Below are 16,736 nucleotides of genomic sequence, written 5' to 3'. Positions count from 1 at the left end.
GTAATTCTGTGATTCTTAGGGTTTCTGCTGTGTAAGAACGTAATACACAGCCTTAAAAGAAAAGTAAGAAAACATTTTAAGAAAACTAAGCCCCTCTGTAAGGAATATCCTTCATTCTTCCCATTCCTCTGCCCCTGGAGATCTTCAGCATATTCTGCTTAACTCTGTGACAGACGACACGGCACAGGTACCGTGCAGTTACAGTTTCTGCTTCAGTGAAACCCATCCAGCTGTGGGCATTAGCACAGTACCGCCCAACACCTCCCTGTGCTCTGTGCTGTCGGTCGCCTTTGAAATTACTGCTACAGTTGGAAGCACTCTCACACCAATCTGCCCCTTTAAAAATCAGGTCCATATCTCCAGTATTTAATCACTCACTGTTATTTTTTCCGCTTGTATTTCTTACAGTGCTTCGGTTGAAAGTAATTTCTTGGTGCTTACCGTTTCCTCATCCTTTTCTCTTTTAGAAATTCTGCAGTTTGCTCCACGCCTCACTTGGTTTGTCAGGTATTTGCACATAGAAGCCTACGAACGACACGCTATTACCTCTCTTACGTTCTACTTTGAGTGGTTTTCGCAGAATCGGCTTTTCACCGCGCTGAGTATGGCACTCTTTCCATCGCGATTAGACACGCTCCCAAGTTCCAGCGGCGCAACTTCACTTTAACTACGTGCGAACGGGAGGCGGCGAGGGCCGACGCAACCTGCCGGCCGTGACCCCCCGGCTCCGCGCCGTACCTCGAAGCAAACCCACCATCCGTCGTCGGCGCGCGGCCGCAGGTGCTGCCGGCGGGGCGGGAGTGGACAAAGCGGCGGTGGCGGGGCGCTGCCCCGACGGGGCCGGCCCGCGGCTGGGCGGGGTGACCGTCCCATCCCTCCTCCGCGCTGCCGGGCGCGCACGCTCCCACGCGCGCCCAGTGCCACGCGCGGCGCTGCGCGGAGGGAGGATGCGGCCGCTGCGCCCCTGGGCGCTGCTGTTGGGCGCGCTGCTGGGCGCCGCCGCGGCCGCGGCGCGGAGCTACCCGCACGTCGCGGTGCTGGACGGCGCGGCCGCCTACCGCCTGCTGTGGGGCCGCCGCGGCAGCGCGCTCGCCTTCCGCCTGGAGGTGCGCACCCGCGGTTACGTGGGCTTCGGGCTCTCGTCCGGCGGCGGCATGGCTTCGGCCGACATCGTGGTGGGGGGCGTGGAGGGCGGACAGCCCTACCTGCAGGTAAGGACCCGCATCCCGCTCTCTTTGTCTGGCGGCCGTCCCTGCTCCTCTTTCTCCCCGCGCGGACGTCCCCTTCCCCGCCCCGCTTCTTCTACCTCCGCTCCGCTCCTTCCTCCCGGCCCTTCGGTTTTTCCCATTGTTACGCGCCTCTCCCCTCCTTTCGGTCCGCGCCCCGCCAACCTTCCTTCCAAACTTCTGCACGGGTGTTGTCGGAGGTGTCGGGTTTCCTTCATCCCAAAGCGCCTCAGCCTTCGCCTGCCCCCTTGGGCGCTTTTTCCGCGGGTACCGAGAGCCTGCACCCGGATGGGACGGGAGCGGTTGCCCTGAACGGAGACCGTCGGGGCGGCCGAGCCGCCGGCCTGGCTCCGTCCCTGTGACCCGCCGACACGGGCGCACGGTCCCGCTGCCCTCCCGGGCTGCTAAAAGACCTCTCTACCGTGTTCCTCTCCTCCTCACCTGGTGGTGTTCTTGCCCTCGTTACTGGAAAAGGCTCACGGGTAACAGCTGGAACTCACCGCTTACCCTTTGGTAAAGCAAGCTTGCGGGAGCCCAACCCTACGGGCATAATTCTCCGGGTATTTTTCAGCAGTTGTCTACGTATTGCCGTGGCTGGGACAAGCGTGCGGGACAGCGGCTCACCAGCTCCTGGAGGTGTCGGTGGGGGGATGGGAGCCTTTGGCTCTCCCAGCGCTCCGAGCTGGGGGCTGCGTGGGGCCGAGCAGCGGGATCGGCGTGGCAGCTTGTCACCCCTAATGACAGCTCTCTGAATTGGATCTCACTCTGCTCCTATTGTTAAGAGGACAGACTGGGAGCTGTGTTAGAGCACTGAAACTGCCGCTTCTATTCCAAGAGGCAGCTTTTTTTGAGTTGGATTTTTTTTTTTTTTTTCCTCAATAGCGTAATAGCACGGGCTTTTACTAACTTTTCCCAATGAGGAAAAACGAAATGCTCCATAACTTCTCTCTCTGCTGTTTGTCAAGGTTTTATGAAATCAAACCTTTTTGAGAAAAAAAGGGTGCCTTTTTATTATATATATGTATATATAGATAGATAGGTAGATATACATTCCTTATTAGTTTGCTATATCAAGTTTAGGCAAATATTTGTCTTATTTAAGTTCAAAGTTTTTCATAGTAATTCTTCTCATATTTCAAAGTGAAGACCGATTTTTTTTTTTTTTTATTTTTTTTTTTAAAAAAAACCTCAGTCTAAATAAAACACCAATAATAAAACCCCCATTCTGGCCGGTGAGCAGCACAGCTCTCAGAGGTGCAGAGTGTGCGTTCACCAGAGCCCTGCATCGCAGCGCATGCACCTATTTAAAGAAACCCAGACTTTCTGTCTGGCTGATTCATGGACGTGTTCATGTAAGGCAAGCCTTGTGGAAAAGCATCCAGAGCTGATGTAAAGGCACCCAGTGATGGAGAATCCATCACTTTTCTTGGTAGTGCACAGCAACGGTGAGACTTTGCTGCTCCTTATTTCCAGTATGCATTTGGTTGGGCCCAAATTTTAGCCATGTAATTTCTCTATTAGATTTAAAAGCCTACTCCCCAAATCCTGCCCCCATGAAGTTATTTATATGCTGTAATCAGTTCACTCCTCATTTTTCTTTTACATAAAATAAATAGATGCAGCTCTGTAAGTATTCCACTGCATGACTCGGCTTATAAGCAGGAGGGAGACTAACTTTTGACACTTTCCAACAGTGATAGGACAAGGGGGGTTGCTTTAAATTAAAAGAGGAAATCAAAAGGGGAAATTTAGTTTCCTAAATCAGATGTTAGGAGGCAGTGCTTTACTCATGGTGGTGAGGCACTAGCGCTGCTGCCCGGAGAAGCTGTGGATGCCCCATCCCTGAAAGGTGCTCAAGGCCGGGTTGACTGGGCCCTGGGCTTGAGCTGGTGGAGGGCAGCCCTGCCCATGGCACACGGTTGCGACTGGTTGGGTGTTGAGGGCCCTTCCTTCCTAAGCCATTCTATGATTCTATTGCATTTTTTTTCTAGCACTCAAAGCAACATCGTGGCTCTTTTCAGCACCTCTCTCTGGCTTTCAGCATCTTTAAAAGTGGCTCCGTGCAGTCTTCTGCCAAAGATTTAATTTACTGTCACCACATGACAGATAGAACAGAAAGAGAAAAGGAAGGACTGAAGCGATTGCCTCCTGTCACGGAACAGCTGATATTTGTTCTGAAACACTGATTTAACACATAAACATCTGCTAGGCAAAATGCTATGAGTTATTAAGTTACACTCTTGAGCAGATAAACTGCAGAAGAAATCCCTTCTATCCCTGAAGCTTGCTGGTAACCTGTGGCTTTCACCATCCTCAGTTCTTCAGTGCTAGGCAATAAGGTTTATTGGTAAAGTGGGACAAGGTCTTTTATGAAGGGCAGACTGCTAAAACATTTCTGTGCTTGCCCAGGAAGAAGGAAGGGTGAGATATGAAGAGGATGGAGCAACCCCCTGAAGAAACAAAATCCATTCAGAGTGTTTTCTGGACAGGCGTCACAGACTGATACAAAATGAGTACCTTGTTCTAGAGCCCTACTTCAGCAACGTCTAACTTCTTCCCTTTACTGGTCACAGACTTTTTAAAAACACTTCATTTATTAGTTGCATATCATCACTGTTTACATTATTACTATGAGAAGGAATTTAGGAGTACATAGGTTTGTGCCTAATTGCACTCTATGAAATATGTGCACTGTAAATGAAAGAACTTAATTTTTGGTTTCAGAAATATGTTTTTAATCCATGGTCATCCACTGGGAAATGTGCATTGTGTCTAAACTCTTAGGAGGGTTATTTTTTTATTTCTTTGAACATTCTGAGATGCTTGTTATTGGCCTGATTTTCAGAAGCCCTTCTGAAACACCTTTACAGCCTTTCAAACGAGCATTAACGTGCTGCTCTCTGAGGAGAACTGAACCTCTTGCCCCCAACCTCCTTAAATTCTCTCTCCTTTCAAAATAGGAAGTGTTCTTGGGGGGAAGAGTCCTCTCCTGGGAGCAAACAAACAAGTACAGTCAGACTGCAGCCCTTAGCAGATGGCAGGTGCTGCCTGCTTAGTGCAGCAGTGTAGTGAGGTAGAAGAAGCTTTCGGAGAGAAGATGTTTCCTCCAGCATTTGTTCATCCTCTCACTGCAAGTTGTGCCATTCCCACCATCAGCGGGCTGTGTCTTTCCTTCAGAAAATTGGATGACTGAAAGTTCTGAAGATTTGAGATGGGATTTTTATATATATATATATATTTTATATGTTTGGTGAACTTAGGTGCAAGGCTTACCTGTTTTGTTTTGCTTTTCCATTTTGGAACTGTATGTAAGGAATAGGAGGTCTGGGATAATGAGTAAAGAGCAGAAAGATTTGAAAGACTTAACTTCACTTTTCTTTAAATATACTGAGGTAGCAAGTGGTACGAGCACCAGAGTGGCTTTTTGAAGAACTTCTGAATGATATGTGAATTATACCTTGATTATCTCAGCCTTTCTGAAGTTTGGTATTTGGGACAGGAATACAGACTTACTTTGGGAAAGTGTAGAGGATACAGCATGCATGTGTGCATACATCCATAGCAGTGGTGTATTTTGAGGGAGCTGCCTGTACTGAGTGTAGAGAGGAAAAGAGGGAGGTGGAGGAGTGAATTACCGGAGCGCATTGCCAAGAGCCTTGTGCTGTGAGGGTTATGCAGGTTTGGGGCGAATGTAATGAGAAGAAGTAGAAGGTACCGATGGGACCTGGTGTCACACAGCAATGACCTGCCTTTATCTTTGCCGGGGTTGGCTTGGGTGGGCAGTTTGTACTCTGCAAAAGTTTTCCTACAGCATGGCTGTGGCCACTTGCAGCGTGTGTGCTCTTCGTGAGTGTTTTTGGGTCAGCTTCAGCTATTGCATCGAGTGTTCCTTCCTTCTTCTTTTTCTACTTTTTTTTTTTTTTTTTTTTTTTTTTTTTAATGTCCTTTGTGCTTATGAATTGACACAGCATGCATTTTCATTGCCATTCCTTTTCCTTGGTCTCCACCCCTGTCTGGAATTGTGCATCCCCACCCACAGCACGTAGCTGCAGAGAGCCCCGTTTTGGGGCGAGTAATCCTCCTTGATGAATGGCCATTTTGTGCAAGTTACACAAGAGAGTGGCATTGTTGGAGTCTTCTGTTGAACTTGCACAAAAATAGTCCCTCCTCAGGGTGAATAGGGACTGTGTGTCACTAAAAAGTACTTTATTATTCATTACGGCCCCGCTTGTTAACCATCACCCGAACTAAAGAATATCTGTTATCAAATGTATCCCATGGAGTTAGCTTAATTGCTCGTAGGGAAGTACTTGGAAGAGGTTTTAAAGGACAGAAAACAGTGAGCATTCTCTGTACTTAACGATATGCTGCTTTTAAGTGCACTCATGCCAGCGGCAACAAAAGAAGTGTTTAGAAAACAACTTGAAAGGCACCAAAAGAGAGATGCAAAGCGAGTGCCACGCTGACATATCTCAGTCGGCGCTTTGTTGGAGGTATTTCAAGCCTTCGGGCATTGTGGCGTGATTTCCCGATGACTAATGAGTCCTCTTGGCCTCGGTGCGGGCTCAAAGGGAGGCGGTACGGACGTCCCCTCGGGCCGGGCGCTTTGTGCTGCCCTTTAGAGGGATGGTGGGGAGGACAGGGCAGCGACAACCGGCGAACAAAAGATGGGGATCACTCTGGAGCTCCCGTTTTAGGCAAGGGTCGGGGGTCTGGTTCGCAAGTTGGTTGTTTTTCTGGTGCTTGTGGTATTTTCGCTTTCAGTTTGGATTTTGGTAACTCCAAGGAAGTTAACTTTTCCTCTAGAATAAGTATCAGAGCTTCACAGCCTGGGCTGGATGGAAATGCAGCCACCGTGAGCAATGTGAAGGCTTCAAGTAATAGGGGAATGGTTTCGTTCTCCTTACAAGCAAATATCTTAGAAGCAGAAAGACTAGGAGAGATGTTCTGTGGCACTTTGGGAACAAGTATCGTTAATAATTGTGATCCAAAATCCCTGCAGTGTTTAGAAAACTTCTAATAATTGAAGCAATTAAAGTAATTAAAACAAGAAAAATTGTGCTGTTTGAATGAGCTCCTGTATAAGGAATGTTCCTTGTGATAAAGTGCAGTTGTGAGATTGGATCGTGCAGCATCTCCTAGTTGCAGGTTTCTTCCCCTTAAAACACATAGCTACATGTTTAGTCTAGTCTGTTTGTGTAAGGGTAGTCTTTAATCTGGCTCTATAGCTTCTGATAGAACTGGAAAAACGCTTCTAAAATCAATGTTTATTGTAATATGTCCCAGGGTCCTTGGGACTCCTCTGCAAAGTCAGATTCTCCATGCTGACAAGCGATGCCAACTTCACAACTGCTAATGCTTCTTACACCTGTGTGTGTCAAGCTGAAGAAATTATGATGCTTCAGTGTTTTTCATTTCTCTGTGTGGAAAATTATGTTTTTGCATCCCCCAGGAGAGCCACAGGAACCAGGGAGTGTCACCACAGAGTATAGGCTGCTGGGGAGCAGCTCTGGGCAGACACAAGAAATACACCCAAGCATGTTCAGATGATTCACAGCTTGAGGAACAAAGATGTGTCTCTCAGTAAAGAATTGTTTCATCTGTAAAAAATGCCTTATTTTTTTAATGCAGTATCTGTGCAAATACACAAGTGGAAAATGGGAATCTTTGTGTATCTGTGTGTGCATTTCAAACAGATGCAGCCCAGTTATTTGTTATAGATAAAAATGTTCAGTCCTTGTTAAAGTTAGTAGTATAGTTGCACTAAACATATTGCCATGCTGACTCCAGTGTAACTCAGCCAGTCGAAGCAGCTTCCATGTGACAGAGAGCTGGGCTTCTCAGCAGGCAGTGAATCATCTCATACTCATCTGGTGTGTAGGTTAAAAAAAACAAACATGACAGCAAAAAAAGTACCCAATCAATCAGTAACTTAACTAGGAGCAGTCAGCTCTTAGGGCTGTGGCTGAACTTGCTGATCCCACTTACTTTAGAAACTTCTTGCAACTGATTGGTTGCCGCCACCAAACTTTTTGCTGAGGATATTCCATTTGCAGACCAATTCCAAAATCAGATCAGTCAACTGGAATGCTCTCAAGGTGTTCTTATATTCTTATTTAAAGCAGCGATGCTTTCAGACTCCCACTTTGTGTTAGTTTTCTGTAGGTGGGCTCTGCTTTTCCCTGATATGGGAGTATAGTAGGATCTTTGCCTTAAACGCAAGCTGAAATTTATTTGAGGTTGAAAAAAGGTTGGTTTTCTTATTTGTAAACTCATGCTCTGTTTGCTTCTTGCCAAATACAATGTAAAAACAGCTTTTTAAAATATATTTTTTGGTGGTTGTATCCAGTGTGTGCTGGAACCACAAGCAGCAGGATTCCATCTGAATTAAATGAAACAATAAAAAAGAGAAATGCTAACCACAGCTATTCTTCTGGAAACCCAGAAAGGCATAGCTTGGTGCTGATTTCATTCAGAAGTTTTGGTTGAGTCTTTTGCATCCTGTAGCAATTTATCCATCCTATAAGACTAAGACGGATCTTCTCCTGCACGAACTCTTCTTGGTTGCAGCTTCCCAATTTCTTTGCCATACTCTACAACCCTGCTCTTAGACACAGGTTTGGGCACTCTGGGAATGTTCAAAACTCTGTGAGTTGGCTGTAAACCATAGGTTGGGACTGGTTGAGACTTAGCTCATTTTTCCTCCATTTCTCCTTCCTGGTTTGTCCCTTGGCTTTCTTCTGGCTGTTCCCACAGCCAGGATGGTGAGGAGCTCCTGACTGCAGGGTAGCTCACAGAGATCACAGAGACAGAACTGTGCCAGAGCCCAGCTGCAGGTGATGGGGCCTCAGCCTGGGAGCTGTTGGTGGCTCCTTTAGGTTGAAAGGTACTGTATATAATTTAACATGGGAAATGGATACCATAAACAAAATGAGCTTGTACATTGTAAAAATGTGGGGAGGGAGCCTTATAAACACCTGTTCAAGTATGCGATGACAGCTGGTAGTGCTTTTCTCATGAGGCTTCCTTCTGCAGCTGTGCTTACATTCTCTGAGGATAAAAAAAACCAGTTGCGCCTATTTTTTACATCCTTGAGAAATTACCCTGTCTTTTGCTGAGCAGCAAACAGAAACCATCCACACCACAAAACATTTTCTTAAGAAAGTGAGCGGTTCATAGGATCTGAAAATTGTGTGATGTGATTAGCCACACTTCTGGAAAAGAGCAAACTATGTGCAATATCAGGAAGATTTCTCTTTTCAATCTGTTGATTGAACTCCTAGGTAGCATTAGAGATGTTTGCACAACATAGCCCAGAGTTCTAAATGCCAGTTTATGCAATAGAATCAATGGGAGTGCAGAAACTGTAAATGCTTCTAATGTAAACGTAAGTAAATTTTGAAGCAACATTTTGTTATTATGTAACATGACAACACTGTCAAGTCTTTGTTTTAAACAGTAACCAAAATAACATGTTTGTGTCAGAAGAACAGTCATTTTGCCCTTATCTTCTCTCTGTAACTACTGATGCTTTTGTCAAGTTCATGTAAAACTTAGCAACTTTATCTTCATTTAACCATATAACATATATTTTGTGTGTATATAAGAAGCTGAAGGATCTGAATTCAAGGGCAAAATCAGTAAATAAATCATGTTTTCAGGTTCTTGCTAAGAAATTCAGTATTAAGGAGCTGATAGTTACTGCAAATCTGTGCTGGAACTCCATAAAATTCAGAATATCTTGCACCAGTATAATCCTGCCTATGAAAGAAACAGGTTTTCTGACTGTATGGGGGTGTTAAAACTAAATCTGCATAAAAGAGGTGTCCATGTTAGAGTCCTTTTTTATTTGGTAGGAATAGGAAGTTGTTCCAAAATCAGGCAAATTTCAGACCATCTGCAATAGTTTTTGAAGTACTGCCATTCTGTTGATATAAATGTCACCCTCCCTTCTCAACAGAATTACATTTGTGAAGCTTGTAAGTTTAGGTGAGGTCTGTATTATGGCAGGCTCTCACTGGGGGCATTTGGAACCATATTTGGTGAATGGAGTTAAATCCAGCTGGCGACCTGTCACGAGTGGTGTTCCCCAGGGGTCGGTGCTGGGGCCTGTCCTCTTCAGTATCTTTACTGATGACCTGGATGAGGGCACTGAGTGCACCCTCAGTAAGTTTGCAGATGACACCAAGCTGGCTGCGTCTATCTGCCTGGGGGTAGCGAGGCCCTACAGAGGGATCTGGACAGGCTGCATAGCTGGGCTGAAGCCAATGGAATGAATTTCAACAAGACCAAATGCCAGGTCCTGCACTTTGGCCACAACAACCCCAGGCAATGATACAGGCTCGGGGTGAAGTGGCTGGAAGACTGCGTAGAGGAAATGGACCTGGGGGTATTGATTGATGCTCGGCTGAACGTGAGCCAGCAGTGTGCCTGGGTGGCCAAGAAGGCCAATGGCATCCTGGCTTACATCAGGAACGGTGTTGCCAGCTGGAACAGGGCAGTGATTGTCCCCCTGTACTCAGCTCTGGTGGGGCCACACCTTTAATACTGTGTCCAGTTTTGGGCCCCTCACCGCAAGAAAGACATTGAGGCCCTGGAGCGGGTTCAAAGAAGGGCAACAAAGTTGGTGAGGGGTCTGGAACACAGGCCTTATGAGGAGCGGCTGAAGGAGCTGGGAATGTTCAGCCTGGAGAAGAGGAGGCTCTGGGGAGACCTTATTGCCCTCTATAACTACCTGAAGGGAGGTTGTAGTGAGCTGGGGTTCGGCCTCTTCTCTCGTGTAACTGGTGATAGGACTGGAGGGAATGGCTTCAAGCTGTGCCAGGGGAGATTTAGGCTGGACGTTAGGAAATACTAATTTTCTGAAAGACAGGTCAGGCACTGGAATGGGCTGCCCAGGGAGGTGGTGGAGTCACCAACCCTGGAGGTGTTTAAGGAACGTTTGGATTTTGTGTTGAGGGACATGGTTTAGTGAGAACTATTGGTGATAGGTGAATGGTTGGACTGGATGATCTTGTAGGTCTTTTCCAACCTTGGTGATTCTGTGATACTGTGATATTTAGATACCCTCCATGCTGCTGAAGCCCAGACATCCCCTGTTTGACTTTTGGTGGGTGCATCCTCTATGCTGTCCCTAGGCTTTGTAAATCACATTCAAAGCCTACAGAGGTACCCACCTTTCTCCTAACAAAGATCTAACAAACTATGCTAACTAACAAAGTGGAGCATTGGCTGCCTAAATATGGTGTTTTGATTGGATTTGTACCACAGGAACAGGAATTTCCCTTTTTATCACTTTTTTCCTCTGAAAAGAAATATCTCTAGAGATGCATCTTTATATGTTCATAATATCTGTGATGCTACCGACCCAAATTAGTAGGGATTTAAGGGAGCTTAACTGTGTTACAAGAAAGTTACCCGAAGTTTATGCATCTTCTATGCCGGTGAAAGTAATATTTCTTTGAAAGTAACGTGTTTTATGTAGGTTTAACTTAGTGAGCATGAGAAAAGATGAGTGAAACTTCCAGCCAATTCTTGTTACTTTTCCTTTTTTGATAATGTTTTGTCGTTTTTGCACAAACATCTTTTTGTTTCTTAAGGGCTTTTCAGCTCTGGTGGATAAATTGACCAAAACTTGCATAGTTTGACTTAAAATCTGTTCTGTGAACAGGAGGAGATCAGAATGTTTCCTTCATTTGTTCATGTTAATTTGTTCCTTCATTTGTTTCATGACATGTCCTTCATTTGTTCTCAATTTGGCAAACAAACTGTTTTCATGTCAGAGGTTGAGCAATCTAATCCTGAGCTGTTCAGAAATGTTCTTGCTGTATAATTTGATTTTATTTTTCATGATGAACACCTAGATAATTTTCAGCAGAAGGAATAAAAAGTAGTGATAGAGGCAGTCGGTAACTTGTAAACAGCTTCTGGGAAATGCATTCATGCTTGATTCCTCTAGTGCAGTCCGATTGCACTAAGTGGATTTGTAGGATTTGGGAGACAAAGGAATATCTCTAGCTTCCCAGGAACTACACGAATTTGCTTTCCAGGTATTCTCAGCACCCTGACATTCGAGGGATGTTTCATGGGGCCGTGTATCAGGCAGAGGAAGCAAGCAGAGCCAGCGACTTCATTACTCTGCAGAAATTTTCACATGGGAAAGATTAGCATTAGTCGGTCAGATTAAGATCTGCCCGCGGGATGCTATTGGGCGAGTTTGGGAGTGAGATGCTGCTGGGGGCTGGTGGTGGGCAGGCAGGGGCATTGCAGGGCCTGGAAGCCCCTTCCTCCAGGCACAGGGTGAGCCCACAGCAAGTGGGGCTGCGGCACAGCTGTCACACAAGTGAACAAAGAGTTCCACCAACAGTCACCGTATCAAGGCATAGCCAAGCAAGTACCCTTCTTTACATCGCTTCTTCCAGTTTTTTTTGCCCACTCCCTGCAGGCTCATAGAACTTAGGGCTGTTCTACACATGGTTTTATACTTGCAGATCACCAGAAAATATTGGAGTGCACACACCTGATTTGGCTTCTCATTTATGAATTGTCCTTCCCAGCTGTTTCAGGCAAAGACTCCCAATGTATTTCCAAGAGGAAAAGCTTCTCTTCCATTTCTGTTCCACAGTACTTCACTATCTGTTTGCTTATTTTAATACAAGATGCTTTCCTCCAGTTTAATGTAACATCTCAAAAAAGATACCACACCTTTGTAAAAGTTGATGGTCATAAGGTTGCACTTCTAGTTCAGAGAGGGTATTTACTATTTTTAAGATGAAAACAGATGTTCTACTTATATAAAAGTGTTTTCAGAGGAGGGATGGTATTTTGTAAAGACATGCTGTGTCTCTGTCTAAGCTCTAATGTAGAGGTGAAGTGGAGCACTTTGTTCCCACAAAATATCCACCTTTGAGTACCATCCCAGAACAGGTCCAGTATATCTGCAAAAGGAAATCCAAAGTTCTTTCTATGAACAAACATAGCTCATCACTACTCTTTTTTTCAGTACATAGCTTCACCTTCCATGCTTCCCTTTTGCTGTTTGTAGTGGTAGTTTTCCCAGGTATTTGTGCCTTCATATAAGTATTCATTCACTTCTAGTTGCAAAAAGTGTTGACAGGAAAAGCATTACTCTTTTTAGTACCTTTAAAATTTGGATTTGTTTTGGAAATGTAAAAATCAGAACTGTTTCAGTAGCTTTGGCAAGACAGAATGTTTTTATGCTGATATAAGTGCTCTGTGTTTACCCTTTTCTTCCTTGAAATTGTGTCACGACTGAGATAGTTTCATAATTTTCATCATCTAAAAATATCTTAAAGAGGTGTTTGAGCATGCAGTTATTCTCACACCTGTAACAGGTTGCTTGTGGTCTCTTGTACACAGAAAGATTTCTCAACTGCGATTAAGTTCAAGTTTATAACTCCCAGTTGATCTTTTTGTGAATTAAAATGATGTCAGCCACATTTACCAGTGTCACGGTATTTGAACGTAACATTTTGTGATTTTTCAGCTTTGTTGCCTCTACTTGAGCTAATGGATATGAAAACTAAAAACCTTTCTAAAATTAAATGGAGGTTCAAGTAGCTTCAGAGGTAGATGCCTTCAAAAAACAGAAGTTGGTGTGTTTTACTAAAGATGCAAAACAATTCATGGTGCCCGCCAGTAACTACCTGCCATCAGGGAGGAAGGTGGCATGTTCTGGAAAAGAAAGGTGTCTAACCAAGCTTAGAGGCTCTGCTCTAGACTTAGCTGCACAGAGCAGCGTCCTTAAACCTCCTTTTACCCCAAGCAGTGCAGAAACAGCAAAAAACTGTGCCTTGGCAAGGTGGTGGAACAGTCTGGAAGAGAGAGAAGAGGATGACTGGGACATGGCACAGCTGGTGGTGTGGCAGGAGTTTGGGGTGAGGAGGTTAATGACCTGGCATTGCTGCATCGTTCCTCCATTTTACTGTACTGCTGAGCCAGGGATCATCTTTCTGAGCGTTGCCTGTAAGAGCAGCCACCCAGTCCCAAACCACCAAATAAACCCCAAAACCCTCCAGGCAAATTCTGTGTGTGCCAAGTGCTGTTTCTTCTGGTTCAGATGTAGGATTCCTGGTTGTGATTGATTTTATTCTGGGAGATTTGCTGTTCATGAGGAAGGAAAAATAAACAAAAAGCTGGGAGAAAAGAGAAGGGCAATTTTGTTGTTTGGAGTATTAAGTGAACTTATTTCTCTCAGTAATTTCTACAAACTCCACAACATCCCAGTTATGACTGGGGTGACTACATTAAATAAATTGACTACATACGTAAATTATGACTATAATTTAGGACTGACTACAACCTTTATTTCTGTAGTTATGTACAGGCAATGTATGGTTAAAGTTGTTCAAACCATTTTTTTTTAAGCTGCTTATCAAGGAGACCCACTTTTGCTAAGATTTTTAATCAAAAATATGTTTAGTGTCACCAAAACACTAATCCTTCAGTGTTTTACATAAAGGCAACGTTTAAGGGTATTCAGTATTTGAGGAAAAGGTTATTGCTTGAATATTAGATTTTAATAATGGCATACCTTTTATTTTCAACAGGATTATCATACAGACGAAAACAGAGTACTCAAAAAAGATCCACAACAGGATTATCGCCTGGAATATGCCTTGGAAAACAGTACTCACACCATACTGGCTTTTAGCAGAGAACTGTATACTTGTGATCCAAATGATAAGAGCATAACGGTGAGATGCACTGCCTGTACGAAAAGAGATGATATATTAACACAGAATGAGTGTATAGCTGGTTTTGATGCTGGCTACTAAAATTTAATTGCAGAAATTATTTTAGGATACGTGCTTATTCAGCTCTCAATGCACTTTCCAAAGCATCTATTCTATCAAATTAGCAGGATAAAATACTTGCCTAGTTTTATTGAGTTCTCATATTTTATTTTCAACTTTACTTGTTCTTCCACTTCAGTGCATAGTGTTCTTTAATATGTCACACACCATGTGAACCCAAGAGTGAAACAGGTACTCCTGTGCCCTCAACTCTCATATCCTATGTTTGCAATCATTCAGGAGATGTCAGCTTGTGAAATACTTTTTAGGTCTTAGACTAATTTGTAAATGATGTTAAAGCTGGACTTTTAGAAAAGTTTTGAACATGTATAGTTAGAATGTATTTTTTGTTTTATTTCCATATTAAAAATGAAGAGGTTGAATAATCTTGTGATACAGCTTTGTGATACTGCCCTTTCTATGCATGGTAAATACTTTTCATAGAAAATTCTTCTATTGTCCTAGTGACTGCTGTGCTTTATAAGCATAATTTTAAATTATATGAAGTTGATTATTTTCATATTGAAAATGACAGGCTGTCGTGATTTGAAAGGCTTTTCGTGCTTTGGCTAGTTTACTGCTATTCATTTTGGAAGCATTGCAGTAGTAGTTTAACATGATTGTCATTATCTGTGTTTTCACAATACATGCGATAACGACAGCATGAGCTAGAAGATAGAGCAAATGCACAGCTGTATAAACTGCCACATTTCCATCTGTCAATGGTTCTGTGGTTTTTGCATCTGTTCCAAATTGTCTCAGCATAACTTAACTTTCTGAGACCCTTCAGTGTTTATTATTTTGTCTCACTGAGTGATTATTGCAATCTGAGAATGGTTTACAGAGAATTGATCTGCACTGTAGCTACAAACTGATTTTTAAGATGTAAATCTGCTCTATAGCTGAATGTCTATCTTCCCTAGTGTATAGGGCCAACAGTTCACAGAAGGTGCCCAGACCTTTACACATGTGAGCCGGGAAGCAGTTTTGGGAGGACAGCTTCTGACCACAAGTCAGATGAGTGCCATGTCTAGAAAAAATGTTCCATGTGCTTAGTTGATTGCCTCTATATGAGTCTGTTCTGCTGTTTTCAGATACGATTCAAGTTTGCCACATTTCTGAAGGAAGCTATGAAAGACATTCAAATTTTGTGGATCCACATTGAACTCTGAATATAAGCATGATTAATTTTTGATAAAAAATTGTATTACAGAATCATAGAATATCCTGAGTTGGAAGAGATCCATAAGGATCAAGTTCATCTCCAAGATGACGCGTCAGCCCACGAGAGCTTGCTAAGTTACATTCTCATCCTCAAAAGTACAAAGAGAAAACCCACATACCTCTCAAATTCAAGAGTATGATTTATTAAATCATGAATTCAGTTGATTTTTTCTAAGTTCTTTGCAATTGTGTCAGTAGCTGTTTTCTTCTCATTACTGTTGTTCAAACACATCATATCTATCTTAGGAATTGTATGGACTGTGCAAGAGCATATTGTTCCTATTCCTTACGTGTTTTTGTTTGTTTTTTTTTTCCAGGAGAGCACAGTGAGGGTAATATGGGCTTACCACCATAAAGACCTGGGAGAAGCAGGTCAGAATTACCACGGGTCTACCCGTGGTACAAAGAGTCTACGTTTACTGAACCCTGAGAAAGCAGAAGTCTCACCTGCCTCTTTGTCATACTTTGACCTGACCACCAAAGACGTAAGTTACTCTGTGTTTTGGGTTTGTGTGGGCTAAGGTGGCAGCCCAACATCTGAGCTTACACAGCAGGACAGTATGACTTTTATAATATCATTTTCTTTCCCTTTTCATTAAGACAGGTACCCATACCAGACAAGGATACAACATATTGGTGTCAAATGTTTAAGATCCCTGTACAACACGAGAAGCACCATGTGACAAAGGTGAGGGATTCTGACTGTGTGAATCCAGGTTATATATTTATGCTTTTGTGTTTAGAGGAGTTCGGGTGAGAATGATGACTCTTCAGATTCAGTAATTGATTGGACTTTGAAAATTTGTTTCACCACTCACTAAACAAGACCTGGTCTTGTTTTCTTGTTTTTTTCACTAAACAAGACCTCTTATATGTCTTAACAAAAGTGGGGGAAAAGTATATGTGTGCTCCCAGGACCTGGTTCTGATGCACTCTAACAATCAGCACATAGAGTGACAGAGATGCTTTCTTTCACTTTTTCATGTCCTCTCTTCCTTAAGAAAATACTGTTGAAAGTTTTACCACTGTTCATAAATGTGTTTGGCAAAAACATGTTTGTCTAAAAAGCTTGTTCCGTCAAGATTTTGCTATACATAAGAATGTTATGGATATCTTTTAAAAGAGAGTAATTTTAGATTAAAAAAAATAAAATGCAGAATTTTGTTAAAATAAAGGGCCATGTTACATAATCTGAGCAGATAGTTCATTATCTTTGGGTGTGTAAAAGCCAAATATTACAAAAAGAAAGAAGAAATGCATGTTATAGCTTATTCAAAAATTAATGAAAATGGTTATTGCACTCCTCCCAAGGAGCAGTATATTAGAAACCTAATCAAGAAACAACTTCTTATTGTTCAAGATTGCTTGAGATAGCACAGTGATATAAAGTAATTAAAATAAATGTACAGGCCTTAAGGTGCTTTTTCTATTCATTCAACATTAATTGAATGCTTTATGGACAGTAGCCTTA

At 43.2% G+C, this 16,736-nt stretch overlaps 1 protein-coding gene across 1 annotated transcript in view; it reads left to right on the top strand.

The window, feature by feature from the left end:
• Positions 1-947: 947 nt before the first annotated feature.
• MOXD1 (monooxygenase DBH like 1) overlaps positions 948-16,736 on the top strand; it is a 51,914-nt gene continuing 36,125 nt past the window's right edge. The window contains exons 1-4 of the mRNA XM_052700218.1: positions 948-1,211; positions 13,796-13,942; positions 15,583-15,750; positions 15,870-15,953. Of these exons, the coding sequence (XP_052556178.1) occupies positions 948-1,211; positions 13,796-13,942; positions 15,583-15,750; positions 15,870-15,953 (663 nt within the window). The remainder of the gene's footprint in view (positions 1,212-13,795; positions 13,943-15,582; positions 15,751-15,869; positions 15,954-16,736) is intronic.

The sequence above is a fragment of the Tympanuchus pallidicinctus genome, unplaced genomic scaffold (assembly GCF_026119805.1).
Source record: "Tympanuchus pallidicinctus isolate F22 unplaced genomic scaffold, pur_lepc_1.0 scaffold1, whole genome shotgun sequence".
NCBI lineage: Eukaryota > Metazoa > Chordata > Aves > Galliformes > Phasianidae > Tympanuchus > Tympanuchus pallidicinctus.
Note: the sequence above shows the minus strand (reverse complement) of the source record. Positions and strands in the feature narration are given on the sequence as shown.